The sequence below is a fragment of the Athene noctua genome, chromosome 27 (assembly GCF_965140245.1).
Source record: "Athene noctua chromosome 27, bAthNoc1.hap1.1, whole genome shotgun sequence".
In the NCBI taxonomy this organism is placed as follows: Eukaryota; Metazoa; Chordata; class Aves; order Strigiformes; family Strigidae; genus Athene; species Athene noctua.
Genome location: NC_134063.1, coordinates 6,115,412 through 6,141,395, shown reverse-complemented (window position 1 = coordinate 6,141,395; position 25,984 = coordinate 6,115,412). Strand labels below are relative to the sequence as shown.

The window sequence follows — 25,984 nt, the reverse complement described above, 5'->3', positions numbered from 1 at the left end:
AGCAGCTCACGCCTGGCGTCTCCCGCTCCCCGCTGAGCCCCCGCGGAGCCCCCCCGGGGCTGGGTGCTGGTGCTGAAGTCCCCCCAGACTGGCAGCTCTGGGTGTGGGCAGGGGGTGCTGCCCGAAACACCCCCCAGGGCTCACTTAATGGAGGAACCTCATACTTCCCCCGCTGTTTATAGCTGCTGTTTCCGGCTGTTTCTTGCCGCTTTGGGCTCAGCTGCCGCCTCCTCGCTTGCCCGGCCAGTGAGCCCGGGGCTGGCCCCAGCCCTGCAGCATCCTGGCCCAGCCCCACGCCAGCCAGGTGATGGGTCACATCCTGCACCCAGCCCAGGAGCTGGGGCACAGCCCCAAGAGCCTCCCGCCTCCACTCCCCCAGCATGACACCCCTCCCACAGAAATCCCCACAGCCGTTTCAATTAATTCTGTTTATTTCTTTTTTTTTTTTTTGTTGGTTTTTTTTGCTTGTTTTTGTGGGTTTTTTTGAAGTACCGTACAAAAATCCTCTTACAGTAACAAATACTGGGTTTACATTAGTAAACATCAACAGAAAGAGCATAGAGAGAGAACTACTGCTGGTAACGTACAGCTGAAGTGGCGAGTTACTTATTATTGCATATACCTAGGAACTAAAATCACGCAGCCGCCGCATCCTCTCCGAGCACAAAGCCTCCGGTGACACGAGAGAGCTCTCGGGGGTGGGGGGTTACGTGGAGCATCCCGAGCCGGGACAAGAGCAGGAACGGCCACGTTGCACCCACGGGATGCGGGTGCGCAGCTCGGTTGGGGGCTCATGGGGAATTAGGGGGGGGTGTGGGGGTGTCACAAGCAACAAAGCAGAGCCCAGAGCCTCGAAACACATCGTTGCTGGGTTCATCCGGCGGCGTGAACACGAAGCGCGAGCGAAAGCATCGAAGGACAAATCACAACCAGCTTATTCGGGGGGGTGGCGGGGGGCACAGGGTGGGGGGAGCTGCGCTGCAGGCAGGGAGCTCAGGGCTTGGGTTTTCCACCTCTGGGGGAGACGGAGGAAAAGCTGCGTTTCAGGGAGCCAAGACAAGCACCGTCAGGAAAAGGCAGCGCTGGGGAAGGGCATTTTCCTCCTCGTTGTCCACGGGACGCTCCAGCAGAGCCCCGCTGGGGCTGGGCCGCGGTGCTGGGTGCTGGCAGGCAGGAACGGGCAGGAATGGGCAGTGCTGGAAGAGGCAGAGGGGTGACCGTGACCCCCCCGCCGCGCTCACGCTGAGCTGCCCACGCTCCTGCGGAGGAAGAAGCTCTGAGTGGGTTGCAGGAAGGGACAGCGTGGGGAGAACAGCAGAAATTTAGCTGAAAGGATAAAAAAAACCCCTGCTGTCAAGAGAAGGTGGAATTTCCCCGGCCAGGAGCTGGGGTGAGCACCAAGCGCAGTGTCAACAGGTGACGGCTTGAAGCCGAGACTCTCCCCGATGCTCGGTGGGAGCGAGCCAGGAGCAATTTCCCCCCCCAGGGCAGGACCAGCCCCGAGCTCACGCGGGTGGGGTGGTGGTGGGGGGACGTGGACTCTGTGGGGTGAGCGCAGGGCCGAGCCCAGGACCAGGGCAGAGTCCCCAGGCTGAAAATGTGCCGCCGTGACGAGCGTGGGAGCCTGGCAGAAAGGTTTGGGTGTTGGTGTGACCCCCAGGGTCACCCCACAAACCCTGGGAGGTCTCTGCACTCTGAGCCCTGGGCCTCCCTGTCCCACTGCCACGTGCTCTCACCCCACGTGTCCAAGCCCAAACTATTCCCTTAATTATCCCTGACAGCTTTTCTCGTGATCCCCAAAGTCAAACGCAGCCTCTCCGTGGCTCCCCTGACCCATCGCCTGCCCCTTTCGTGGCAGTTCAGCACCCAGAGCACCCAAACACTGACAAACCAGAACCAAAAAACAGCACGGCCCAGGGCCTGGAGGAGGCATGCAGAGCAGGGAAGGGGGTCTGTACAGTCGAGCACGGCAGAGCTGCCACAAGCAACAGGGATGGGACGTTTGCTCCAGCAATCCCAGATCCAAAAGGATCCGCGGAGAGGCCCGGAGCGAGGTGAGGAGCAAAGCTGAGCCGGGGAGGAGGAGGGACGGTGCCGTCCCCGACGCCGATGGCATGTCTAGGGCAGGATGCTGGCAGAGCAGGAGCACACAGCACCCCGCAGAACCGCGAGTCGCAACACAAAACAGAAGCAGCAAAACCTACAGCATCCACCAGCCTGTCCTGAGGACGCAGCCTCCAGAAGGGAAAGAGCCTCTCCGGCAAATCAAGAGGACAATTAATGCTTTCTTCAAGCCAGGCAGACAGGATAACCCAGTCAAGAAAATGCCACCACGACCTCAATTCTCAAAGCCCAGGTCTGGCTTTTAAAGCTCTTCCAGGGCCACCTCCGCTGCCCTCAAGCCTTCGGAACTGACCCACCAAATCCCTGCCCGCGCCCACCAGCCACGACGGGCAGCACGACCACAACCGCCAGCTCTTTCACCCCAAGTCCCCGTACAGTACTCGTGATTATAAGTGCTTTGCATACATAGTTCAACATCATGCATATACGTTTCTATGCACTAAGGCCCTTGGCCCAGCGGAGATACCGTCCTCCTGCACCAGAGGTCCTTCATTTTGCGTAGGGCTCGTAGCGTGCGTCGGACTCCGGCTCCCTCCTGCTTCAGCTGGTAGGACCCGAGTCTGCAACAGCCTGGCCGGCTGCTGCCCACGCGCTTGCATATCGTAGTGGGAGTTCAGCAAACACCAGTACTAGGTAAGCAGCTGATTACGAAAAGAACCGTATTTACAGAGCTACAGTTAGCTTCAACGGGTTACGTTTGCAGAGATTCACTGAAGACAGCCAGAAACAACGAGCTGTGCATCCCATAGATTCTGCCGGGAAAAAAACACGGGTACCAACACGGATTTCACAGCTTAGTTGGCACAACGAAGGCGAGAGATTCATCACTAACCAGATCCTCCCTCCCCAGACAGCAACACTCGAGAGGTGGTTACAACATTAGGGAACGAGACGGTGAGGTGGGGCACGGCACGGAGCGGAGACCTCGGCCCAGAAGCCCCGTGGAGGACGGGGTTTCTCTTTTCTAAGCGAGTCTCTGCACCGGAGGAGCAGCACCCCTCGTACCAGACACCACCGCAGCCTGCGAGATCGCCGAGGGAAGCGAGAGTGGAGGATGCACAAGCTCAGCTGCTCAGCGGAGCCTCCTCCTCCTCTGCCTCCCTCCGGCACGCAGGCAGGGAGCCCCTCGCTCAGAGCAGAGCTGGGCTGGGGCGGTGACCGAGGAATCGGGAACCAAGCTCTACAGTGATGCGTAGCGGGGCGACCTGCCAGCAAGAAGGGGGCTCTGACCTGCTTATCGGGGAAGGGGAGGGGGCTGTGCTCACCCCCCAGCAATTCAATCACAACTGGATCCCACCTCCTAGAGGCTGGAGCCCACTGGGAATCAACAGCCCAACCTTTTTGTCCCATCAGCAAAACACGGGTTTCAGCTACTGACCAAAAGGGACACCAGGAACGGTCACAGACATCTCAGAGGCTCTGGAGGGGGCAGGAGCACAGAGACTCAACTATACAGGGTGCAAGAGTCCAGAGCCAGAAAGCAGCGCCCTGGGGAGAAGCTGAAGGCAGCTGTTGTGCTGTGCATGGGCTGCTCATCTGGCTGGTGGCTGGGAAAGGACCGGGTGAGCCAGCGTGACATTCAGGGAGTCGTTGTGCTGCACCAGGGACGTGTGCTTGTAGTGCAAGACCAGGTCCTTGAGGGAGGCGTAGAGGTTGTAGGGTTCAGCGAAGCCATAGCCCGTCGCCGTTTTGTAGATCACACAGTGCTTGGTGTCACCGTCCACCCTGCCAGGGAGACAAAGGGGTCAGCAGCAGGCTGGGGACACCACCAAAGCAGCCCCAGAAATACATCTGGCCCTGGCAGGAGGAGCTGAGGCGGACAGGAGATCTCGGGGACGCCTCTGCCAGGCTCCAGCAAAACTGGAGAAGGGCAGAGGGAGGCGGGAGCGCGGCCTGGCCACCCTCACACCCCGCCAGCTCTGCCTGGGGGTACTCACACCACGGAGCAGGCGTAGCATCCCTTCTGGCTGCTCTCGCGGATCAGGAAGGTGCCGTCCCGTTTGCCACACAGCATCTCCTCTGCCTGCAGGCGGTTGATCTTCCCCACGTACCACGTGCGTTCCTCGTGGTGGGGCAGCTCCTCCTCGTCATCCATCATGGAGTACTGGCTGCAAACGAGCACAGGCAGGCTCACATCCCCTCGGTTTGGGCACGTGGCCCCCACATCTCCTCTCCCACCCTCATCACCCCTTCCAGCAGGGAAGATGTCCTCAGCTCCTGGGCAGGGAGATGGGACTTGCCCGCGACCCCGGAGCAGAACCAGCCGCACGTCCCACGCTCCTGCAGCTCCCCCCCATCCCACAACGCACGAGCAGGGACACTCACTCCTCCGTCTCGTTCTTGATGCCCAGCCACTCGTTGATTTTCTTCTGCCGGGCACCCTTTTGTGTCAGCCACCTGGGGAAGGAGAGGCAGAGCTCAGTGCAGGCAGCGTGCCCAGCCTGTGGCAGCCGGGTCAGACCACACTCGTGCAGCAATGACAGAATCCCAGAATCATCCAGGTTGGAAAAGCCCTTGAAGCTCCTCCAGCCCAACCATGAACCTCACCCTGACCCTTCCCAACTCCCCCAGATCCCTCAGCACGGGCTCAGCCCGACTCTTCAACCCCTCCAGGGATCCCGGGGACTCCCCCCTGCCCTGGGCAGCCCATTCCAACGCCCAACAGCCCCTTCTGCACAGAAATCCTTCCTCAGAGCCAGCCTGACCCTGCCCTGGGCAGCTTGAGGCCATTCCCTCGGGGCCTGGCGCTGGGGCCTTGGCTCCAGAGACTCATCCCCCCTCTCTGCCCCCTCCTGGCAGGGAGTTGCAGAGGGCCAGGAGGTCTCCCCTCAGCCTCCTCTTCTCCAGACTGAACCCCCCCAGTTCCCTCAGCCACTCCTCATGAGATCACCAGAGGGCAGCAGCTGTCCCCTCGTAGAAACCGCCGCGCCCCGAGGCTGCACTGCAGGGCTCCCTCCTGCACCCAGCAGCCCACAAGCCGGTCCAACAAGCCCCAAAGCCCTCAAGGAGCCAGTTGGCTCCCGGGCCAGGCTGGGGGGAGGCAGCAGGGCCCCAGTCCCAGCCCTCTGCGGGGGCAGGCACCACGTACACCAAATACTGGTCCCGCAGTTTGCGCAGCTGCATGAGGTCTGGCTTGAGGCTGTTCATGCGTTTGTCGATCTCCCGGTTCTCCGAGGCTTGTTTCTTCAGGTCCTGCTCCAGCTTCATCTTGCTGTCGTGGATTTCGGTGATGCGAGACTTGAGCTTCTCCGAGTTCATGAGGATCCTGGGAGAAAGAAGGGGGGGAAGGGGGGGGAGTTTAGGCTGTGAGCCAGAGCGGGGGAGGCAGAGGAGGCAGCCTGCCAGCTCCAGCCCACAGCACGCTGCTGGATCACGCATGCCTCGGCTCTGCGCTGGGCCAGGACGATCCTTCCAGCCCCCAGAGCCCCTCCCCGGGCAGGACAGGTCACCAGCACCCCCCCCCCCCGTCCTCACCGTTGCACCTCCTTCTCGTTGCCCTCCCGTCGGAAGCGCTCGATGTACTCCTTGCTGCATTTCTCCTGCGTCTGACACTGCTCCTCAAAGATCTTGATCGTCTCGTTGAAGGCCTCGATCGCTGTCCTCTTCATCTGCAGCTCCTGAAAAGAGAGAGGAGAGCTGAGGAAGGGTTTTGCCCGTTCGCATCCCCTTTTTTCCCCTCCCAAAAGCAGCACTGTCCTTGCTGCAGCCAAAATATCCCCGTCGTCAGAGCCCATGCTCTGGGGCAGTCCCCTCAAGTCCGGGAGCAGACAAACGGGGCAGTGGGTGCCCGATCTCTGCTCTCTGTGCGCAGCAGCAGCCGGCTGCCAGCGATCGGGGGATGTCAGGGCGGCCCCTGGGGCCTCTGCTCCCAGCTGTGTTCAGTGTTGGGCCCCTCACCCCAAAAAGGCCATTGAATGACTCGAGCGTGGCCAGAGAAGGGCAACGGAGCTGGGGCAGGGTCTGGAGCACAGGTCTGCTGGGGAGCGGCTGGGGGAACTGGGGGGGTTCAGTCTGGAGAAGAGGAGGCTGAGGGGAGACCTCCTGGCCCTCTGCAACTCCCTGCCAGGAGGGGGCAGAGAGGGGGGATGAGTCTCTGGAGCCAAGGCCCCAGCGCCAGGCCCCGAGGGAATGGCCTCAAGCTGCCCAGGGCAGGGTCAGGCTGGCTCTGAGGAAGGATTTCTGTGCAGAAGGGGCTGTTGGGCGTTGGAATGGGCTGCCCAGGGCAGGGGGGAGTCCCCGGGATCCCTGGAGGGGTTGAAGAGTCGGGCTGAGCCAGCGCTGAGGGATCTGGGGGAGTTGGGAGGGGTCAGGGTGAGGGTCACGGTTGGGCTGGAGGAGCTTCAAGGGCTTTTCCAACCCAGATGATTCTGGGATTCTGTGAAGGGGAAGGCAGTGCCCATGTACCTGGGAGGTGCGCGTGTACTCCTCGTACAGCAGGTCGTACTCCCAGCTCTTGTCCTGGTACTGCTGGTGATAAACCTTCAGCTGCTCCCCGACGGCTTCCACGCTGTCCTCTTTCACCACTTGGTCCTGCCAGAGGCACAGCCTCAGTCAGGACCTGCTCCTGCCCTACAGCAGCCGGTCCCACAAAACCCCACCAGCCCTGCAGGAGGCCTGGCAGTCACCCCACAAAGCAACAGGAAAGGAGGGGGGACACGTTGTCGTCTACCTAAGGGCCAGGCACGGACGAGGAAACGGCCCCGGTTCCAGCTGCAGGTGTGTCCCTGCGGCACGGGCCTCACCTGCTGGTACTTGGAGATGGGGTAGAGCAGCCTGGTGTCCAGCTTGGCGTTGTACTGGGCGAGCGACTCGTGCCGGTAATGGGTGATGAGCTCCACCACCGAGCCGAAAGTCAGGGGCTCCGAGAAGCCGTACTTCCCTTCCCGGTGAAAGATCTTGATCAGCTTGTTATTGCCTCCCTTCCTGCAGCGGGGAGGGCAGAGGAGAGGGCACTTAACCACCCCAGGACCCGACAGCAGCCCCAAGCGTGGGGACACACGTGGACCCCCAGCCTGGAGCTCTGGGGGGACACCAACTCCCCTACCTGAGCGTCAGTGTGTACTCCCCCTGGATCTTGCTGGAGGCATCACGCACCAAGAAGGTCCCATCCGGCGTGTCCCGTAGCTTCTCGTTCACCTCCTCCCTGCAAGGAACAGCATTGTCATGGCCTGGGAGGTACAGTCAGAGCCCCCCTAGATAATAACTCCATAGACAGGACACCCAGGACGTGAGCTGCCAGCCCCCACCTTACCGAGAAATGTCACCCCAGTACCACTCGGCGTCCTGCAAGGGCACGCTGTTCCCGTTGGCCAAACTGGCTGCACTGGGCTTTGGCTTAGGCGGTTTTGGAGGCAAAGCTGGAAGGGAATGAGGGTTGAAGCAGGGTGGGTCTGAGTCCCAGCTCCCCATGGGTAATCCCTTGGAATGCTGGGGCCCGCTCCCTGCTGTGATTCTCTGGGGAAGCCCCCTTGGCTGCCACACTGCCAGGAGCTGCTCCAGGCACATCTACAGCAGCAAATCACAGAATCCTCCGGGCTGGAAAAGCCCTTGAAGCTCCTCCAGTCCCACCATGAACCTCACCCTGACCCTTCCCAACTCCACCAGATCCCTCAGCGCTGGCTCAGCCCGACTCTTCAACCCCTCCAGGGATCCCGGGGACTCCCCCCTGCCCTGGGCAGCCCATTCCAACGCCCAACAGCCCCTTCTGCACAGAAATCCTTCCTCAGAGCCAGCCTGACCCTGCCCTGGGCAGCTTGAGGCCATTCCCTCGGGGCCTGGCGCTGGCTCCTGGGCTCCAGAGACTCATCCCCCCTCTCTGCCCCCTCCTGGCAGGGAGTTGCAGAGGGCCAGGAGGTCTCCCCTCAGCCTCCTCTTCTCCAGACTGAACCCCCCCAGTTCCCCCAGCCGCTCCCCAGCAGACCTGTGCTCCAGACCCTGCCCCAGCTCCGTTGCCCTTCTCTGGCCACGCTCGAGTCATTCAATGGCCTTTTTGGGGTGAGGGGCCCAACACTGAACCCACTCATCGAGGGGCGGCCTCCCCAGTGCCGAGCCCAGGGCTCAGATCCCTTCCCTGTCCCTGCTGGCCACGCCAGTGCTGACACAAGCCAGGATGCCATTGCCCTCCTTGGCCACCTGGGCACACGGCTGGCTCCTGTTCAGTGGGCTGGCAACCAAGTCCCTCAGGTCCCTCTGACTGGCAGCTCTCCAGCCACTCCTCCCCAAGCCTGTAGCTGCTGGGGGTCTCGAGATGAGTCTTGAGCCGGCCTCCAGGCACAGCTGGGCTGCAGAAACGCTCTCAGCAACCCACTCACGGGGGCAGAGACTCCACAACCACGATGCACAAACACCAGTGCTTTGGACACCAAGGAAGGGGCATCTCAGTACCTGGAGGCAACTGTTCCGGCTCCAGCTCCTTCGTCTGCAGAAGCATCTCCAAAAACAGGGTGGAGAAGTCAGGGCTCAGCTCTGGGCTGCAGGGAGAGAGGAGCCAAATAAGAGCAGTGGTTGTGGGGGAGAATTTGGCCCTGCTCCCGTGCCCGCGGGGAAAGGGGCAGCCATGGTCAGCTGGTTCAGCCCAGCTGCCAGATCCCAGGCTGACACAGAAGCAAGAGCTCTGCTGCGGCTTTGAGTTCCACCTCTGTGTGCTGCCAGCACTTTAATCCCAGGGGCAGCGAGGCAGGGGCTGTGGGCAGACCTGCCGTTACAGGCTGGACTCCTCGTCCTGGCAGGCACAGCTCGGTACACGGCTGGAACCCGAAAGCCTCACGTACCTGGCGCCAGGCAGCCGGAGGAGAAGGGGACCAAAGATCTCTCCCAGGGCGCGAGGGTGGAGGCTGTTGCTCTCGGCCTGCTGCGATACCTTCCCCAGATGCCGGAGCAGGAACTGCAGGGTGAGCGTGTTCTGGAGCGGGACCGCAGGCGACTCCAGGGCCAGCAGCAGCTGCTTCCGGCAATTCTCCGGCTGGGGGATCTCTGGGGAAGGAACAAGACACGATGGAAGGGCTGGGACAGCCGGCACCGCTCTCCACGCTCCGGCCGTGTCACAGCATGGGAGTGCTGTCAGCAGCGGGGGCCGTGGGCCAGACCACATGGGGACAGGATTTATTTTAATTCCCCAAAACACACCCGTCCCGCCCGGCCGCCGGTTCCCAGGGGAGGCCCTTACCCTGCAGGACACGAAGGATGTCTCCATGCACCGACACCGGCACCACGGGGGAGGGCAGGTCCTGCAGGTAACCTCGCAGTGCCTCGCCCAGGGAGTGCACGTCGAAGGGCTCCAGGTCGCCCAGGGTCCAATCTGCCGGGGCACAGATTTCCCATGGCACAGGGGCACCCAGATGGCAGCTCCAGCACCCGTCCCGGAGCCCATCACACACCACCTGGCCGGCTACCCCGGGACACGGCACCACGAGGGAGCTCACAGGACAGAGGATGCCTGGAATTGCCCCCAGCACCCCAGAAACAAGCCAGCTCTGGGAATTCAGACAGGTCCCCCCACCCTGGGAGGGGGCAGAGGTCATTTTGGGTGCCCACACCCTGAGCCCTGCCACAGGAATCCAGGACACGCACGACTCGGGGAGAGTTTTATTCCCTGTGTCGTAGAGACAAGCGCAGGCTGAACCCAGCAGGGAAAAGGTCTCCCTTGAACCAAGGCGCAGCCTGCGGGGGCAGCACATAAAGCCTGTCCCAAATGCAGAGCAGCCAGAGGTGACAGCACTGCATAGTTGGGGCTTACAAGAACGTCTGCGGAAGGGGACAAGCCAGCGTGAGGCTGGATGAGGCCCAAGCTCAGCCGAGAGGCAGACAGCTCCGCAGGCTCCCCGGCAGAGCCATCCGCTGCTGGCACAGCAGAGCCAAGGCTCCAGCCACCAAGCTGAGCTGAAAGATCCTCCCCTGCTTATTAGTGGCGTGACAGAGCCAGAGAAGCCTCCGCCAGCCCATCAGCGGGGCACCCCGAAGAGACAGTGAGAGGCGAGCCCAGGGGTCACTCGTTGGCCTGTGAGTCTCTGAGCTGGCGCCCTGTCCCTTTGTCCAGGGATGGTGGCAGGAGTGTCATGTGTCCCCCCCTTTCCCCATCCCTTCCACGCGGGACGGGGACAGCCCAGCCCCACAGGCAGCGTGCTGGGAGTCAGGAACCGCCGGGGACAGGCGAGCCTGGCCTGGATTGCATTACTGCTGGCGCTGTCACATCCACTAATCTCCTCCATCTGAGCCGATTCGCCTCCTCACCACGCTGAGCTGGTTCTTACCGGTTCTCAGCGCTTGCCGCAGTTCGGAGCCAGATGTCCTGTACAACATCTCGCCGTCTAACCCTGCGGAAGCGGGGACGCTGCTCTGAGCTGTGAGCTCGGCCGCTCCCAGCACACGCACCGTTTCGCTGCCAGCCCGGCGGGCCAGCGGCTGCGGCACGGTTAACTGGGCCTGGATGGTGTCCAGCCCAAACCCCTCAGCCCCCAGGACTCCCCGTTCAGTGGCCCCACGGCACAGCTCCCAGCTGGAAGCGCTTCCCAAACCCCAGCACCCACGCGGGGTGCGCAGGCGTCCTGAGTGCAGACCCAGTGCCCTCACCCCAGGCCTCTGTGCAGGACGGTGCAGCGGGGTCAAGCCCAGCTCAAGCCCAGCTTAAGCCAGGGAGGAGTGGGAGGGCCTCCCCTCCTGCAGGCAGCTGTGTCCTGCACGTCCCACAGAGCTCAGTCCAACGCCAACAGCTTTTAAAGACAGCTGCCTCCCCCTCTGCCCTCCCTGGGGGGTTTTGGGGGGTATCAGCCTCTCAGTGCTCAGCATCCCCCCTTACCTTTCTTCTCAATAGCTTCCACCAGCTTCACCAGCAGCGGCGGTGCAATCTCCGGAGGGCTGAACTGCTCCTGCAAGTCTGGGAGAGGAGACCCTGGCGGGGGAGAGAAGGGATCAGCCCCAGCTCAGCCCCCAGCAGACGCTCTGCAGTGGAGCCGGGCTGGGGCACAACCGACGCTGCTCCCAACAGCAGCGTCCAAGGGCGAGGCAAACCGTGGCCACCGCTGCGAGGCCACAGCCCACGCAAACCCGGCACGGAGGCTGCGGGGAACCCATGAGCTGGGCCACAAACTGGCACGGCGCTTTGTTGAGCCCAGCCTTGCCCCGACCCCCCGCCCCGGGGTGTGCACAGGGGATCCCCACTGCTCCCTGGCTGGGAGGCAGCACCGATCTCCGTGGGGACCCCCGGCACCCCCGTGCAGGGGTGAGCAGGGCTCCCAAAGCTCAGGCTGGGTTCAGTCCCTGCCTGGCCCAGGGGCTGCGCAGGGCTGGTGGAGAACGGCCAGGGAGCTCGCTCGCGGTGGTGAGCTGTGATTAATCCAGCGATTCAGACAGAACGCCATGTCAGCAAATTCCTGCCCTTGATTGCTCGTTTAACATGGAAACCAGCCCTCTGCCTCCCCCTCCCCGCGAGCCCACAGCCTCCGAGCAAGCTGGAACAGGGCGCAGACAGCCGGTGGCACGGGACTGGGGTCCCCCCCTTCCTGGGTTGGGGGGAAATCTACAGCCCCACATTGGGTGGCATTTCACTGCCGGTTCCAGAAAATCTTGAGGTTCTGGCTCCGGGCACCCCCCCTTTCCCTGCGCTGGAGGGGTGACGCATGCCGGGGCAGGAGCACGCAGGCCCGGCCGGGCAGCTGCCAGCGGGAGCTTTGCCGAAGGACGAGCGGTGCCAGGCCCCGTCTCGCTTCCAACTGAGCACCAGCCGGTGCAGGAGGCTCCTCGGGGCTGGTCCCAAGCACCGGGCAGCCCCTGCGGGGACCCCACGGTGGGTGAGGACGCTCAGCACGCTCCGTTCTGGGGAAGGACGAGCCAAAAGGCAGCTCCCCGTTGCGAAACACGACTCTGTTATCGCGGATCTGACCCGAACTCGCCTGGTGTGGTCTCGCCACGAGGCGCAACAAGCTGAAACTCCGCACCAGGCTGAGCCTCCTGCAGCCACGGCGTGGAGGGGAGACGGAGCAGCTCGTGTCGGAGCAGCTGCGGAAAGGGGAGCAAATGGAGCAGGCACCCAGCGAGGGCCTGTGCTGCTGGGGAGGTTGGGGGTGGGGGGCAAAGCCCCACCAGAGAGAGCCCCTGAGCACAGAAAGGGGCCCAGCGTGGTGCTGGTCGGGGTGGGGAAGCTTGAGGCAAGCTGCCAGGCTGGCAGCTTCAAGCCTGACCCTTGGGAAGGGCTGAAGGGAGAGTAAATACTGGTGCTGCCCACGTGGCCTGGCCCGGAATGTGCTGCTTCAGCAGGCAGCAGCTTGCCTTTTTTTATCAGGCAGCCTGTGCCGGAGCCAGCAGCAGCTCCTGAGCCTGCCGGGCCTCGGGCTGGGCTGCCGTGAACAAGGCTGCTCACAGCACGGCCAGGGCAGCTGCGGAAATATTTCCGAGCCGCATTTTCCGCTTGCGTTCTCTGCGGAAGGCAAACACCAGCAGCTCGTAAATTCACCGGTAGAAAGAGCTGGGTCTGCGAGGCCGGTCCTGCGTGATGGCCGTGGCACTGGCCCTGCTCCACGTGTGACACTGGGGGGGGTTCAGGGATCCCTGGACAGGACCTGGGAAACAGGGCAGAAACGCCGCCGGCTGTGAGCTTCGTGGGGCAGGCAGGAGCTGTCTCTGCACCTCCCAAAGCGCAGAGCACGAAGAAATAACACGGGCTTGGCTTAAATACAGTTTCTCAGTTGCAAAAATGTGTCTCCCCACCAACATCCCAGCAGGCTGCGTGTAAAATGGCCTCGGGCGTTTGAGTTGCCAGGCTGCAGGCCCCGGCTGCGCCCAAGGTGGAGGCTGGCCGTGGGGCTGCACCCACGGGGGACAGGGACAGGGCTGGAGCCTCCCCGCGTGCCCCGGTACCCGATCCCCCGGCAGGTCCCAGACAGGCTGGCTTTTGGTTTCTTTCCCAATCACGTTTTTTCTGTGTGGCGGAAGCTTTGGCACGTATCTTCTTCCACATCCCAAAAGTCCCCACACCCCTCGCGCAGGGCGGCAGCTTTGACCACCCAGACACACCTCCAGCAAACCCCGCTTGAGAGGAAGAGGAGCAGAGAGCCCACGAAGGCATAAATACAGCCCCCGAGGGAGCGCAGGGCTGGATGCAGGCAAGGCCAACGCATCCACCGCAGAGCATGTCCCAGGCTCCCAAGGGGAGCTGCTTTCTTGGAAAGGCAGGTTGCGAGTGGGATGACTCAGGTCAGCGGCTCTCGCTGCCAACCCAAACGCGCGGCCCGGCCGCGTTCCCACCCTGCGGAGACGATTCCCGGGGCCACCCCTCCAGCTCTGGGAGAATCAGAGGCAGCTGTGGGAAGCTGCACCAGCCCCCACCACCCTGGTTTCTGAGATGGGGGCTCCTTTTCATTCTTTAAGACCCTAGAGGTGTTTCACACAGCTAGAAGCATCTGATGGGACAGCCGTGGCTTCCCAGGCAGAGGGAGACGGGGAGGATGCGGGACAGCCAGCCAGGGGCGTGTTCTGATGCCCACCAGCTCCTGCTGCTGACTCCACTCCTCCTGTGTGCACCAGCACGGGTTCTGCAAGGCACAGGAAGGCAAAGCGTGGCTATCACCCCTATCTGCCATCTCGGAGCACCTGGGGGCTGCTGAGCCCCTTGCCACAGGGTTTAGTACCCAGGAACAAAACAAAAAAAATAGGCAAAGGGAAGGCAGCTGCTGCAGCTCTACAGGCAGCACTGAGGCACGGGGCTCTCCCAGCTCCCAGAGCGGGTCCGTGCCAAGCCCAGCGCCGGCTGGGAGGCAGCCGCAGGTGCAGGACGGCTCATGCCCTGCCCGAGGGCAGCCGCCCAGCCCCAGCAAGAGCTCCGCGATCCGCGGCGAGGGACGGGTGCCAGGCAGACAAGCAATTAGCTCCAGTTCTCGGAAATACTCTTTTAGACCCTGACTTTTCTCCTCTTGCCCAGAGACAAGTAACTGTGTGTCTCAGCAGGGCTGAGCAGCTCTTGGCAGGGAGCAGTGCCCCGGGCACTCCAGAATCAGAGGCAGGGAGGTGGCTGGGAGAGGTCAGGACTTTTCCTTAAAGGGAGGGAGCGGGGCAAAACCCTCAGCGGAGTAGGGAGAGGGACTAAGGACCATAGGGGTCCTGGCTGGTTGTGGGGCAGAGAGGGAGAAAGATCTTGAAGGAGTAAAAGCAGGACAAGGCTCGCCCCAAGAATCTCTGCTGAGCAGATGGATAAGCTGGAGGAACAACCTCCTTTTCTCTTGGCCAGGACTGAGCGTGAGCCCACAACCCCCAGGCAACTCGACTGCGCTGCTGCTGGTGGGGCAAGATGGTGCTGCCGAGCCGAGGGCTTCACCGCTGTCCTGCCAAGCCACTCACCCCCCTCCTCGTCTGCCACACGCCGCACAGAGGTGTCTCACAGCAACCCGGCAGGCAGCGGGACTTTACCTTGCTCCAGAGACTCCTGCAGCCGGCAGCCGCTGGCCCCCGGCGTTGCGGGCAGGGGTCTCTGCACTCGGGGCCGGTGCGAAGGGACGGAGATCTTCACGGGTCCCACGTACTCCACGTAGGTGCCGGGAAAGTCACCCTTCTGCTTGGTCCGCTCGTTGACGCCCAGGATCCACCCGATCTGATTGGGGGTCTGCTCATCCCCATCTTTGAAGCCCAAGGCTTGCAGGGCCCCCTTGCTCACCACCAGGATGTCCCCAGGCAGCAGATCAATGTCCTCCTCGCGCTCCTTGCGGTAGGGGTAGAGCGCGCGGTACTGGAACCCATCGGTGCTGCCCATTCTCTCTGCTGAGGGGAGAACGGCTCTGAACAGCGAGGCAGCGTCTTTTGGGCAGGAGAAGAGGGATCTCAGAGGCAGCTCTCCCCCATCAGCACTCTTAATGTCTTCGCGTGAACCAGCAGCCCAGCAGCCTGGTCTGGGTGCCCCGGTGCGCTTAGGTGCAGCCCCTTTTCCTTAGCTTGAAACCACGATTCAACCAAATTATGGAGCAAAGGGAGAAGGAGACAAACATAATCCAGCACTGGTGAGTGGGCATGCAGCAAAGAAACGGGAGATCAGGGTCTGCTTCACCAAAAAAGAAGCAGGTTTCTTGGAGTCCGGGGGGCAAAAGCACGGTGCGCTTCCAGCCCAGAACGGCGTGGCATGCTACGTCTCCCTTCCCAGTGCCTGCAAAGAGAAAAAGACTTGTCACTGCACAGCCAGGCACCCCACACCCTCCCGAGACGCCAACATTCAAACTAGGGGTTCATCTGAGCAGCTGAGAGAGGCAGGACTCGTTTCTCTCCTACCTACCAGCTAATGCTGAGCCCTGGATTCAACCAGGACATGCTAATACCGATTTACACTCCCAAAAGCAAGAGAGGATCTAGCGGCTGCGGGCAGGAATGCCACCTCCTCTCTGCTACAGTCAGGCACCAGCTCTGCATCTTAAAGAGGTTCACTCCTGCTTCTTCAGCTTACCCTCCTCGCAGCACTTATGCAAACAAGAAGACAACAAGTGGGACAAAACAGCCTTTATGCAGGAACTTTTGCATACAGAAAAGGGTGACCCTGCAACCACCAGCTGGAGGCCCTGAACAGGAGCAAAACAAACAGATTTAACCTCTTCTCATTAAATTGATTAAATTTCACAGTTCACCTTTACATCTCCCCGTGCAATCCCCCACAAAGTCATTTTCTGAAGGTAGCTGCCCACAAATGTAGGTTAACCAAGCTTTCAGCGAAAGGCTTTTGAGATGCTTTGCCATTCCCACAGAGCAGCACTTCAAAGCTTTGCTCTGAGCAAAGTAAATTTTTGAACTTTTCAAAAGCAGCAACAGCATCAAGTGCGGGCACGGGTTCTTTTTGCAGAGATGGAGGTGAGAGGAGTTAAAATAATCTTTAGAAGCCTTCAAGTCTACTGAGAGCTGTTAACTGCCTTTCAGCTATTCAGAGAGAAATTGAAGAATATGCTGCCTGTCCTGCCCAGAAATCCACCAAAAAGAATAAACCTGGGTTATAACATGTTGTTGAAGGGATGTATGAGCTGGGGCATTCCCACCAGCCCAGCACGTTCTCTTTTCCCATCCCCTCCCAGCTGCACGGGCCAGTTTTCCACCTCCCCCAGGCAAATCCCAGTGTCCCAGTTCCCGCAGCCACGGCTGCAACCAAGGACCAGACCTACAAGGCACCGGGGCAGCCAGAAACCAGCCTTCCCAGGGACACCCTCGGCCTGCTGAAACGCTGCAGGTCCTATTAACAGCTTGAGCTGTTTTGGCCCAGAAACCACCAAACCCAGATCAAACTTTTGAGTCTCATCTGAAAACTATTAGTGAGCAGGAAGACGCTTTTCAGGGCTGCGTGAGCCTCTGCGGAGGGAGGCGAGGAGGCGAAGGGAGCCAGGGCATCCTTCCCAGCGGGGTCAACGCACAACCAAGCACGGCACGAAGCCAAGGCTGCTCCGACCGCTGGTTGGACTCCGCGAGAGGCACTAATTGTTGGTGATCTGCAGGATTTCAGAATAACCCTTTCGGGCCAGCGACACGTTAACAGTTCACATCAGCTACAAACCCTTCTTCCCTCCCGCACGGGCTACCACCCCTGCACGCTACCAGAGAGCCTGAGATGGGTGCGAGGCACCTCAGAGAAGCCAGCTTTGCCTCTCCACAGCCCAGCACAACGCTGCGGGCTCCTTCCCTTGACAAAGAGGAAAGGCACAAAAAGGCCGTGGCACATAAAACCTGCGCAGCAGCCAGGGCCTGCGCTAGTTGTTTGAGCTCAGGCAAGTGTCCCAGCTGGGCTGTCTTCGCCATGAACCAGCAGGCACTGCCCTTGGGGAGGTAAGACACTTGCAGCCAGGCTCCGGTGGGTGGGGAACAGGATTGAGCCTGATCTGGGTCACTGGAGAGCTTCTCCAGAACTCCAGGAGCAACATCAGGCCACAGAACTCCCAGAGAAACCTTGGGGACAAGGGGGGGTTTGCAGGAGGAGCAGCACATCCCAGCTGTGCGAGCTCCCACCGTGCCGGGATGGCGGCCGCAGGGAACTCGCAGCGGAGCCTGCGTTTCCCCAGTCCAACCAGCCCTGGCCAGGAAAATATTACTTCATAATCCAGAGCATAAAGAGAGATTTATGACCAGGCTCACTGCCTGCCCTCGCCCCTCTGAATGCTGCCTGTCAGGGTCCAATGGAACCGAGTCGGCAGTGCCGGGGGCACTACTGCCTGACTGCCAAGGGCCCGAGCGGCTGCTGCCTGCTGGGAAAGACGCCGGCAGCTCCCACTCCTCCCGGAGCGGACAGACCCCGTAACGTACCCAGAGACGGCAGAGCCCAAACCCAGCAGGGTCGATGCTCCCCTGAAGGCACCTCCCCAGCTTCCACCCGCGGATCCCAACCCCAACTCCAGACGCTTCAGACAAGCCGGTGCAGCCGAAGAGACTGGAAGGACAAAATGCTCAGCCCTGGCAAACTCGTTCAGTAGCTTTTAAAAGCAGACCTGCGTGGAGGGGTGGGAAGAGGAGAGTTGTTCTGGAGCACTGAGTCTCTCCAAAGAGCAGGTCCCGCAGCTCCTACTCTGTCAGCTCCTTCCAGCCTCCTTCCCTGCGGTGGGAACGCAGAGACGCAGCTCTGTGTCACCCTGTTCTCCGCGTCCCAGCGGGACACTGGGCACGTAAAAAAACCCCACAGATAACTTAGAATCAGCCCGGTCCTGGAGCAGCCTCACCTGCCTCCCCTGTCCTCAGCCCCTATGGGAATCAAGTACCCACAAACTGGGGCGAGGAGCCCCCCGGGAAACCCAAATCCACATGGTTAACGCCGGTGCCGTCCTCTCCAAGGGCAACACTTGTCCTCTGTCCCACCATGGACCCGGCGAGCGGCTTCCCAGGCTGAGCTGTGTGTGCGGGACGCGGTCAGGAAAGCTCTGCACCCCACAGAGAGCAGCTGAACAAACTGGCGTGTCTTTGGGGAGAGGGAACACACATTTCCCCCCAGCCCTGGAGCAGCTCTTTGGAGAGAAGGCGAGTTGGGGAAGGCAGCGCCGAGAGCCCGGGACACGCACGAGCCTGTCGGCTGGAAGCACGCGGAGCCGGGGCTCTGTGTGCGCAGGAGAGAGGGAGCAGCTTGCCAAAAGATTTCAGCTGGGCTCGGCTCCAGGTTCGCTCGGCTCTCGGAGAGGAACCTCGTGTGTCCGCGCTGGCGAGCACTTGCTTAGGCTGCTCTGAAAATCCCATGCATCAGACATCTAAATACCTTTGGTAAATCTATCTCAGTGCCCAGAAACAATCCCCCGATTCATTAACTGCTGTCAATACTTTCTTTGTTTAATACATGGGTTTGAAACAAAAAACACATTACAAGCCTTTTTGTGTGTGCCCAGCACATAAATAAAAGCATCTTAACGTTTTAAATGTGGTTCCTGTGCTTTTTAACCCAGTTCCAAATGCAGTTCAAAGTGCAGCTTGACTTGAAGCAAGACTGAGCGTTACTTTCCCTCCAGTGAGGCAAAAGAATGCATAAAAATATTTAAGAGAAGAATATGCTTACAACAATCTACACAGCTCAAATCTTTCCAAGTTACATCAGATCCTTAGCGAGCAAAAAAAAACCCCAGCAAATCAAGTTCTGAACTGCAGCATGCGACATGTTAGTGGATGACAAACAACGAGAACAAACCTTTCCTTTATTAAAGGCAGAAAATGGGACACTGGAACCAGGGATGGAAATAAAAACTAGATGTGGAACCACCTGCCATATCGTGCCCTATCGTGACAACTGCCGAGTCCTGCGCAGCCGGGGCAGCTCTGGCGGCCTCACACCCCGCCGGAGCGGCAGGAGCCGGCGGTGCCAAGCACACTGTGGGTCACGCCGTGCCCACGGGCAGCATCGGAGCAGGGAGGGCGAGAGCTTGGCAACCCCTGGTTTATAATTTGGGACAAAGAGCACAGCAATCCCCTGTGCTCCCGGGCAGCTTCCCGGGCCGGCTCCCTCCCTGGCCCTGCCGAAGGACGACTCGCAAGGCTTGAGCCGTGAGCGAGGCCGTGGAGGAGCCGGCAACGCCACGACGAGCTGCGGAGGAACGAGCCGGGCAAGCCCGCAGGGAGCTGGCGCGGGTGGGAAGCGGAGCTGGACATGCTGCCCTGGGGAAGCAGCCAGAGGGGTGGGGAGAGCCGGAGCTGTGCCGGGGGCTCACGCTCGCAGGCTGGCGATGGCCACGGCACTGCCAAGCCGGCTGGTATTTCCCTCCGAACAGGGAAAAGCAGCAGGGGAGGTGAGTTATGCCATGAGCTGAGCCTAAGACAGGCCTGCTGTCCTGAGAAGGACTGCACAGCAGAGGCACAGGACAGTCAAGGCCATTTTCACCTCTTTTCTCACCAAGAAATGTCTCTCATGCAGCTGGCAACAGAGCCCGAGGAGTAGCAGCATCCAGCCCCCCGCCACCAGCTGCCCTTTGCCAGGGGTGCAGAGCAGTTACTACTCACACTTGAGTTTCATTAAATATTTTGCTTTATTCACTGAAGCCCAAGGAAATGAAGGAATAGCTGAAACATTTCACTGAAAAAGTAAATGTTAGGGTTAGCAGGGACCTGAGGACCCTAATAAACTCCTGCCTTGGGATGACCAATACCTTCCTCAATTTTGAGAGACAACTGGAGGTCTCAGCAACCTCCTCCTCCAAGGCTGGACAGTCCAAGAACGCTTCAAGCAATCTGCAACCCTACTCCAAGATTTCTCTTACTGTCTGGAGGCTTCTCCTGATGTCAGACTTTCTTGCTACAGTTGAAGCTCGTCCTGTCTTACCCACCTCAGAAACTTTCTCCTCCTCCCTGCAAGAGCCTTTTACTTGGCCAGAGACTTTTACATGCACCCTGTACCAGCACCATCGCCTCACTCCAGGCTCCCTTTACACCAGCCCCCAAGCAGCAAGAACACAGTACTTCCATTTTAGGAGCATTCACGGTGCTGAGTTTAGGGACTTTTTTCAGAAATAAACCCAGGAGCTGTACTTTGTCTACTTCCCTCAAAAATTACAGTTCTAAAAAAACTGAGTACATTAAAAAAAAAAAAAAATCCAACTGCTCTTGCTAACTTATCTGCTTAAAATCACACTCCCCGGGGTATTTGGAATTTATACGACAATTTATTAGCAGCTCTGCACAGCACAGCAAGCACATGAAGTAGCCTACAAGGTGAGAAGTAACCACATTAGCAGGCCAGCTTTATTCGGGTATTGGTTGAGAGAGGCAAGACCTTCCAACTTGAGAAATCCACTGTCCCTTCCTCTGTTTCCTTTTTATCTTCCATTACTCGGTTACTTTAGCTCCAAGCTGTGGCTCCAGATATTCCCAGAGGAATTAAGAGAGCCCTCGATATTATAAATACTCTTTTTCATTGTAAACACACCCCAGCACTCGGAGCAAAGTGCCGGAGCTCTGACACGGCTCCAAACTGGCTCCACAAACCACTCTGCTCCTCACCACATTCCAGCTGAGCCGCGGTTTCTCTTCCAACCCAGAGCTTTTATCCAGCGAGACCCAACTGCGGGCAGAAAGGATTTTCCTGTGTGCTTAAAACCTTGTTATAGCGAGTTAAGAAAACGAGGGTTTGGGGCAGCGATCACCTTTAGGAGAACCGAAGCCTTGCCGCGAACCGCACAGACGGACCGAAGCACGATCTGCCCACGTCAGAGAAGAGTCACCAAAGAAACCAAACCATGGCTTGGACTTTCCCACATCATGGAAGAGTCGATGACTAGAGCAGAGGCCAACCCAGCCTCGGGGACACACCAGCCCTTCGCAAGTTAGAGAAGGGCGGGGGAATGGCCAGGAAAGCAGTGATTTAGGCTATATTTACTCAGCTGTCTCCATTCTCTGCTCTCACAGAGAAAGTCACAGGGCCAGTTCCCCAGTGGCTTTAAGAGCTACTCGGGAAATAAAAGCCGTGCATTAATGGGGAGGAGAGGCAGCCATTCCTCCGCCGAGCTGGGCACGGGTGTCGAAAGGCACGATGCTGGTGCTGCTCCAGCTCTTTGCAGCTCCCACAGAGCTCATTTTAGACAGGTTTTCCCCCAGGTTTTATTGCCCACTGAACGCAGACCCTCAGTTTGGGAGGGACGTGACCATGGGAAGCTGCTGCTTCAAGGGGCCGATTAACATCCCGAGGATTGGAAGAGACACAGAGCACAAACCTCACTGGAAAGAGGGGGGCTGGCCACTGCCCCAGAGCCAGGGTTTGAGGGCAACTGTGTCTAGAGATGGCAAAGCCTGGACTCCGACACATCCAGAGGGACAGGGGCATCCTTGGGCCATCCAGCCCCAGGCCGGGGTCTGCTGGGGCAACACCGCGGTGGGGCCAAGCCGCAGTGGGGCAAAGGGCCATGGCGGTGGGGCTGAGCCCCCAGCCCAGGCTGGAGCCGTACAGCCCTGACAGGCCGCTTCCCTCCAGCTCTGCCCCCAGAGAAGGTGCCCAGGACCCCCGGCAACGGGGGCTGCACCCTGCCAAGGCGGGGGGGTCCCTGCACCGGCCCCACTGCAGGAGGAATGGCGCAGAGGTGCCCGTGCTGGGGATGGGGATAGCCTGGGGGGATCGGGGCGGGGGGGTGCAGCCTTTACACAGGGTGGGGGACAGGGACAGCCCTGGCACCACGGGGCGGGGGACACCCAGCTCTGGCACAGGGGACCTGCCCTGGCACCTCGGGGCGGGGGGTGGGAGACAAGACAGGGCCAGCACGGGGGTGGCACAGCCCGGGGGGGGGTTTGCGGGGTGTGACACCGCCCTGGCAGCGGGGCACCCCGCGCTGGCACCACCGGGAGGGGGACGGGGACATCCCCGGTGCTGCCCCCAGGGAAGGGACAGAGGCTCGGCGCGGGGTGGGGGGGGGGGGCCCGGCGAGCTGCTCCCACCCAGGGCCCCCGGGGCGCCTCACGCTGAGGGGGCCGCGCTCACTGCGGGTCCCGGCACCGGCCCGCTCGTCCGGCGCTGCCTCCGCTGCCGATCGCGGCCTCCCCGCTCCCCCGTCCCCGTCCCCGTCCCCGTCCCCGTCCCCGTCCCCGTCCCCGTCCCCGTCCCCGTCCCACCTCTCCGCCGGCCCCATCCGCCGCCGCTCGGCTCCAGCCCGCTCCTGCCTCCCAGCCCGGCGGCAGCCTGGGAAAAGGCCCGAACGCCGCCGGAACGGCCCGAACCCGCCCCGGAAAGACCCGACAGATGCCGGAGAGAGACGAACCTGCCCGAAGCCCCGCCGGCCCCGCCCCTTCCCCCGCCGTCGGGGCCCCGCCCCTCGCCCGAGCCGTTCCGGAAGGAGCCGAAGGGTCCCCGGCGCCAAACGGCGCGAGGCACCGCGGGAGAGCGCGGCCGCGCCCCCTGGCGGCCAGTGAGGGCCGCGGGTCGGGCACCGGGCACCGGGCACCGGGCACCGGGCACCGGACATCGGGCATCGGGCACCGGGACTGCACCGGGCACCGGGCATCGGGCACTGAGCATCGGGACTGCACCGGGCACCGGGCATCGGGCACCAGGACTGCACCGGGCAGGGTATCGGGCACCGGGACTGCACCGGGCACCGGGCACTGGGCATCGGGCACTGGGCATCGGGACTGCACCGGGCACTGGGCATCAGGCACCGGGTACCGGGCACTGGGACTACACCGGCCACCGGGCACTGGGCACAGGGACTGCACTGGGCATCGGGCACCAGGCACCAGGCCTGCACCAGGCACCAGGACTGCACTGGGCACCGGGAGTGCACCGGGCATGGGGCACAGCACCGGGACCACACCAGGCATGGGGCAGCAGCACCAGGCACTGCACCGGGAACTGTACCAGCCATGGGGCAACGCCACCGGGACCACACCAGGCACCAGGACAGCACCGGGCATGGGGCACGGCCCCGGTGACTGCATTGGGCAGTGGGTGCTGTGGACACGGCGCACGGCCTGGTGCGCTGCACCGGGTACCGCACCGGGCACCAGGCACCGCACCGGGCACCCCCAATCCAGGCCCAGGCCGGAGCCAGGCCGGGTGCCAGGCTGGCGGGGCCGTGTCCCCCCAGCCCTCCCTGCCACGGCTGGGCCAGCCCTGGCACCCCCCACTGCCCCGTTCACCCCCCGCCATCACCCCCCGGCGCAGGTGGTGACCCCCCCCGGCCGCAGACACCACGCGCGGCACATGGCGAGGAACAAGTTTAATACAACGGAAAACTGCCCGAAGAACAGAGCCGAGCGCTGGGCAGGAAGACACGGTCCCCTTGGCTTTTAAGACATTTTCCATTAAAAAAAAAAATCCTTTTCCCACCATCTCCACGCTACCGGTGCGTGGCTGAGCCCCGCTGCCCCGCGGGGGTGCTGGGTGTCTCCCCCAAACCCCGCTGCCTTCCCGAGACCTTCATACAGACGGCGAAAGAAGAAGCAAAGGAAACGTCGAGCAGCTCTTGGCTCTGCTCGTTTTTTTTGGTGGGGGGGTTAAACGGCACCGGTTTAACGGGTCGGGGGGGGCAGAAGCAGGATACAGAGCCTGGCACAAACCGCACACGCACAAAATAGTCCAACACGCAGCTGAAAAATCCGCCGGTTGCTTCGGGGTAGGAAATGTGCCCGTCGGTGGTGGCACGGTGATGCCCGATGGCCGGGGGGGGGGTTGGCAAACCGGGGACAGACATCCCCCCCCATCACCGGCACGGTGCTCAAAGCACCGGGGTGGCAACCGCAGCGGAGGGGGGTGAAGCCGGTACATGCATTATCAAATGGAAACGTTTATATCATAGAAAACAGTAGAAATGAGAGAGAAATGCCAGGTTGAGCTGTAGTCTGTGGGATAAAAAGCAACGGGGGGAAAGAGGAGGGGGTGAAATTTCCAAATTACAAATGAAGCAGCAGCACAGGCACACGCTGGGTTGTGGGTTTTTTTTAAAAAAAAGGAAAAAAAAAAATAAATTGGCTTTTTACGGATGTCTTCACGCACCTACCGACGAACACCGTGGAATGTGGTGGCAGAAGAAATGCAAAGAGCAAAAACTGACCCTAAAAATCCCGTTAATATTCGCATCTGATTGCTGACCCCACGGGGAGGTCTCTGTTTTTCCTGCCTGGAAGGGCCAGTGGAACTGGGTGGCTCCAAACGGCTCCAAATAAAAATAAAATAAAAAAATTAATCGTTTTACATCCGCTCGACGTTTATAAAATGAACCAGATGCATCATCACACGATGAACCATATGCATATAAAATCACCCATATGCACCCCAGCTTGGGCTGCCAGCGTTAGGGGGATGTTGCTGTGGGGTTGGTTTGTTGTGTGGCTTTTTTTTTTTTTTAAATTTAAAATATTACAATTACTTCCCCCGTTGGGGGTTTTGTAGATTTGGGGTGTTTTCAGCTAAAACTGAAGTTAAAAAGTGGGGGAAAAGCGAGCGGGTCTTTGCAAGGTTAAGAAAACAGCGTGTCATCCGGCTGGGAGATGCACAAAAAAGCCTGGGACCCCCCCCACCCCTGGGGCCAGGTTGGACCCTGCAACGGTCCTGCACTGCCCGATTAGCTTATAAAAAGTAATAAATTAATTAACGAATATTTGCATCGAGTCCTTTCTATACACAAAGGTTGGGGCCCTGCCGGGGAAACGCCGCCACCGGAAAAGCTCCTGCGTCTCTATAAAAATATGAGCATCTTTCAGGGAGTACAAAAAGCCTTTGGGGGAGGCGAAGTGTTGGGGCGCAGCCAGCCCGGCCACGTCCAAAATGGCTCCGGGGACGTTTCTCTCATGGATGTGCCACGCAGGACGGGGTTTTTTGGGGAGGCGATGGCATGCCGCGGGGAGCCTGAACCATCCCCGGGGTGCTGGCGTAGGGCTCAGGGGTGCTTGACCCCGCTCCACGCGCTGCCCCGGGGTGCTGGGAGCCGAGCACCCCCCAGCTCCTGGCCCCGTGCCGGCAGCACCGGCGGCACCCGCGGTGGTTGCCGGTGGCTGGTTGCTCTCTCCCCGCAGTCCCGGTGCTGCCGGGAGCCGCCGTCCCGATGCTCGCATCCATCCCGCCACGGCAGGGAGATGCTGGCGTCGGGGCGCTCGGCGCTGCCGATGGGGTAGGAGCCCTGGCACTCCCACTCGGCCGCCGCCGGCTCCTGCTCGTCACTCTCGGAGCCCTGCACCGCGATCTGCGGGACCGGGCTGGCCTTCGTCTTCGGCTCCACGCCGGCCTTGCAGCCACCCTGGAGGGCTACGCCCTGCCCGGCTTCGCTCTTGCCGCCCTCTTCGCTTCCCGGCGCTGGCTCCGGCTCATCGAAACTCACTTCTTGAACCGCTTCTTGTTTCTTGAAGGAGTCCCGGCGCTCGGAGAGGTTCAAGCGCCGCATGACCACCATCTCCTGGTCCCGGTCGTGCCTCTCCCCGAGCCGGGAGCTGGCGGGGTGATAACCGTGGTCCCCGGGGTGTGCCGGCGCGTCGCCCTCCCCGCTGGCCTCCCCATCCAGCGCAGGCATCTCCAGCCCCAGCTTGCGGCTGCCGCCGGTTTTCTTCTCCGCCAGGATGGTGACGATTTTCTCAGCCGACTGGACGCGTTTGAGGAGGGGGGAACGGGGACAGTCGGCGCTGCGGGGTCGTGAGCTCTGCCGGACGATGGTGGGGGGGGACAGGGTCTTGCCCTGGAAGGAATGGGGGGTTTTGGGGTATCCGGGGAGCGGGGATGGGGAGCGTTGGGGAGAAGGTGGGCGCTGGGTGGAGGAAGGGGTGCAGGCGAGGGGCGAGGGGGGGATGCTGCTGGTGGATTTGCGACGTCCCACTTTGTAGCGTTGCCCACCCAGTTTGGGTGCCAGCCCGTGCAGGGAGCTGGGGCGCACGTGGCCGGCGGGTGACGTCGGGGTGCTGGAGGAGGGCGAGGTGCTCTGGGGGGACACAGCATCTGCCGCACAAAGAGAAACAGGTCACCACGAGGGATGGAGGG

At 61.0% G+C, this 25,984-nt stretch overlaps 2 protein-coding genes across 6 annotated transcripts in view; both read right to left on the bottom strand.

Moving 5' to 3' along the window:
- Window positions 1-456: 456 nt before the first annotated feature.
- On the bottom strand, window positions 457-22,247 carry PIK3R2 (phosphoinositide-3-kinase regulatory subunit 2). Of its 3 annotated transcripts, none has more exons than XM_074927774.1 (16): window positions 22,135-22,247; window positions 14,521-15,247; window positions 10,919-11,011; window positions 10,374-10,436; window positions 9,290-9,421; window positions 8,895-9,096; window positions 8,509-8,594; window positions 7,376-7,481; window positions 7,169-7,267; window positions 6,867-7,047; window positions 6,529-6,654; window positions 5,599-5,741; window positions 5,213-5,389; window positions 4,450-4,521; window positions 4,062-4,232; window positions 457-3,849 (listed from the first exon to the last, which is right to left on the bottom strand). In XM_074927774.1, exons 2-16 carry the CDS (start codon window positions 14,858-14,860, stop codon window positions 3,657-3,659), a joined length of 2,184 nt encoding a protein of 727 aa, XP_074783875.1. In that variant the 5' UTR covers window positions 14,861-15,247; window positions 22,135-22,247; the 3' UTR covers window positions 457-3,656. The 3 variants fall into 3 exon arrangements, with proteins under 3 accessions (XP_074783875.1, XP_074783877.1, XP_074783876.1); XM_074927776.1 differs by lacking the exon at window positions 22,135-22,247 and adding an exon at window positions 17,784-17,806; XM_074927775.1 differs by lacking the exon at window positions 22,135-22,247 and adding an exon at window positions 15,374-15,464.
- A 994-nt stretch (window positions 22,248-23,241) lies between these two features.
- MAST3 (microtubule associated serine/threonine kinase 3) overlaps window positions 23,242-25,984 on the bottom strand; it is a 28,487-nt gene continuing 25,744 nt past the window's right edge. For 2 of the 3 annotated variants that reach the window (XM_074928220.1, XM_074928221.1), the window contains one exon: window positions 23,242-25,942. In XM_074928220.1, coding sequence (XP_074784321.1) covers window positions 24,897-25,942 — 1,046 coding nt within the window. In that variant the 3' untranslated portion in view covers window positions 23,242-24,896. The remainder of the gene's footprint in view (window positions 25,943-25,984) is intronic. The other variant, XM_074928222.1, reaches the window with a different exon arrangement.

Bases quoted from the DNA above. Each gene is read 5' to 3' on its own strand.
- PIK3R2 (XM_074927774.1), bottom strand. From the start codon at position 14,860: ATGGGCAGCACCGATGGGTTCCAGTACCGCGCGCTCTACCCCTACCGC. The intron at 9,097-9,289 runs GTAAGGGCCTCC...TTCCTTCCCCAG, and splicing joins CATCCTTCGTGTCCTGCAGG to AGATCCCCCAGCCGGAGAAT. The intron at 5,742-6,528 runs GTACATGGGCAC...CTCTCTTTTCAG, and splicing joins AGTACACGCGCACCTCCCAG to GAGCTGCAGATGAAGAGGAC.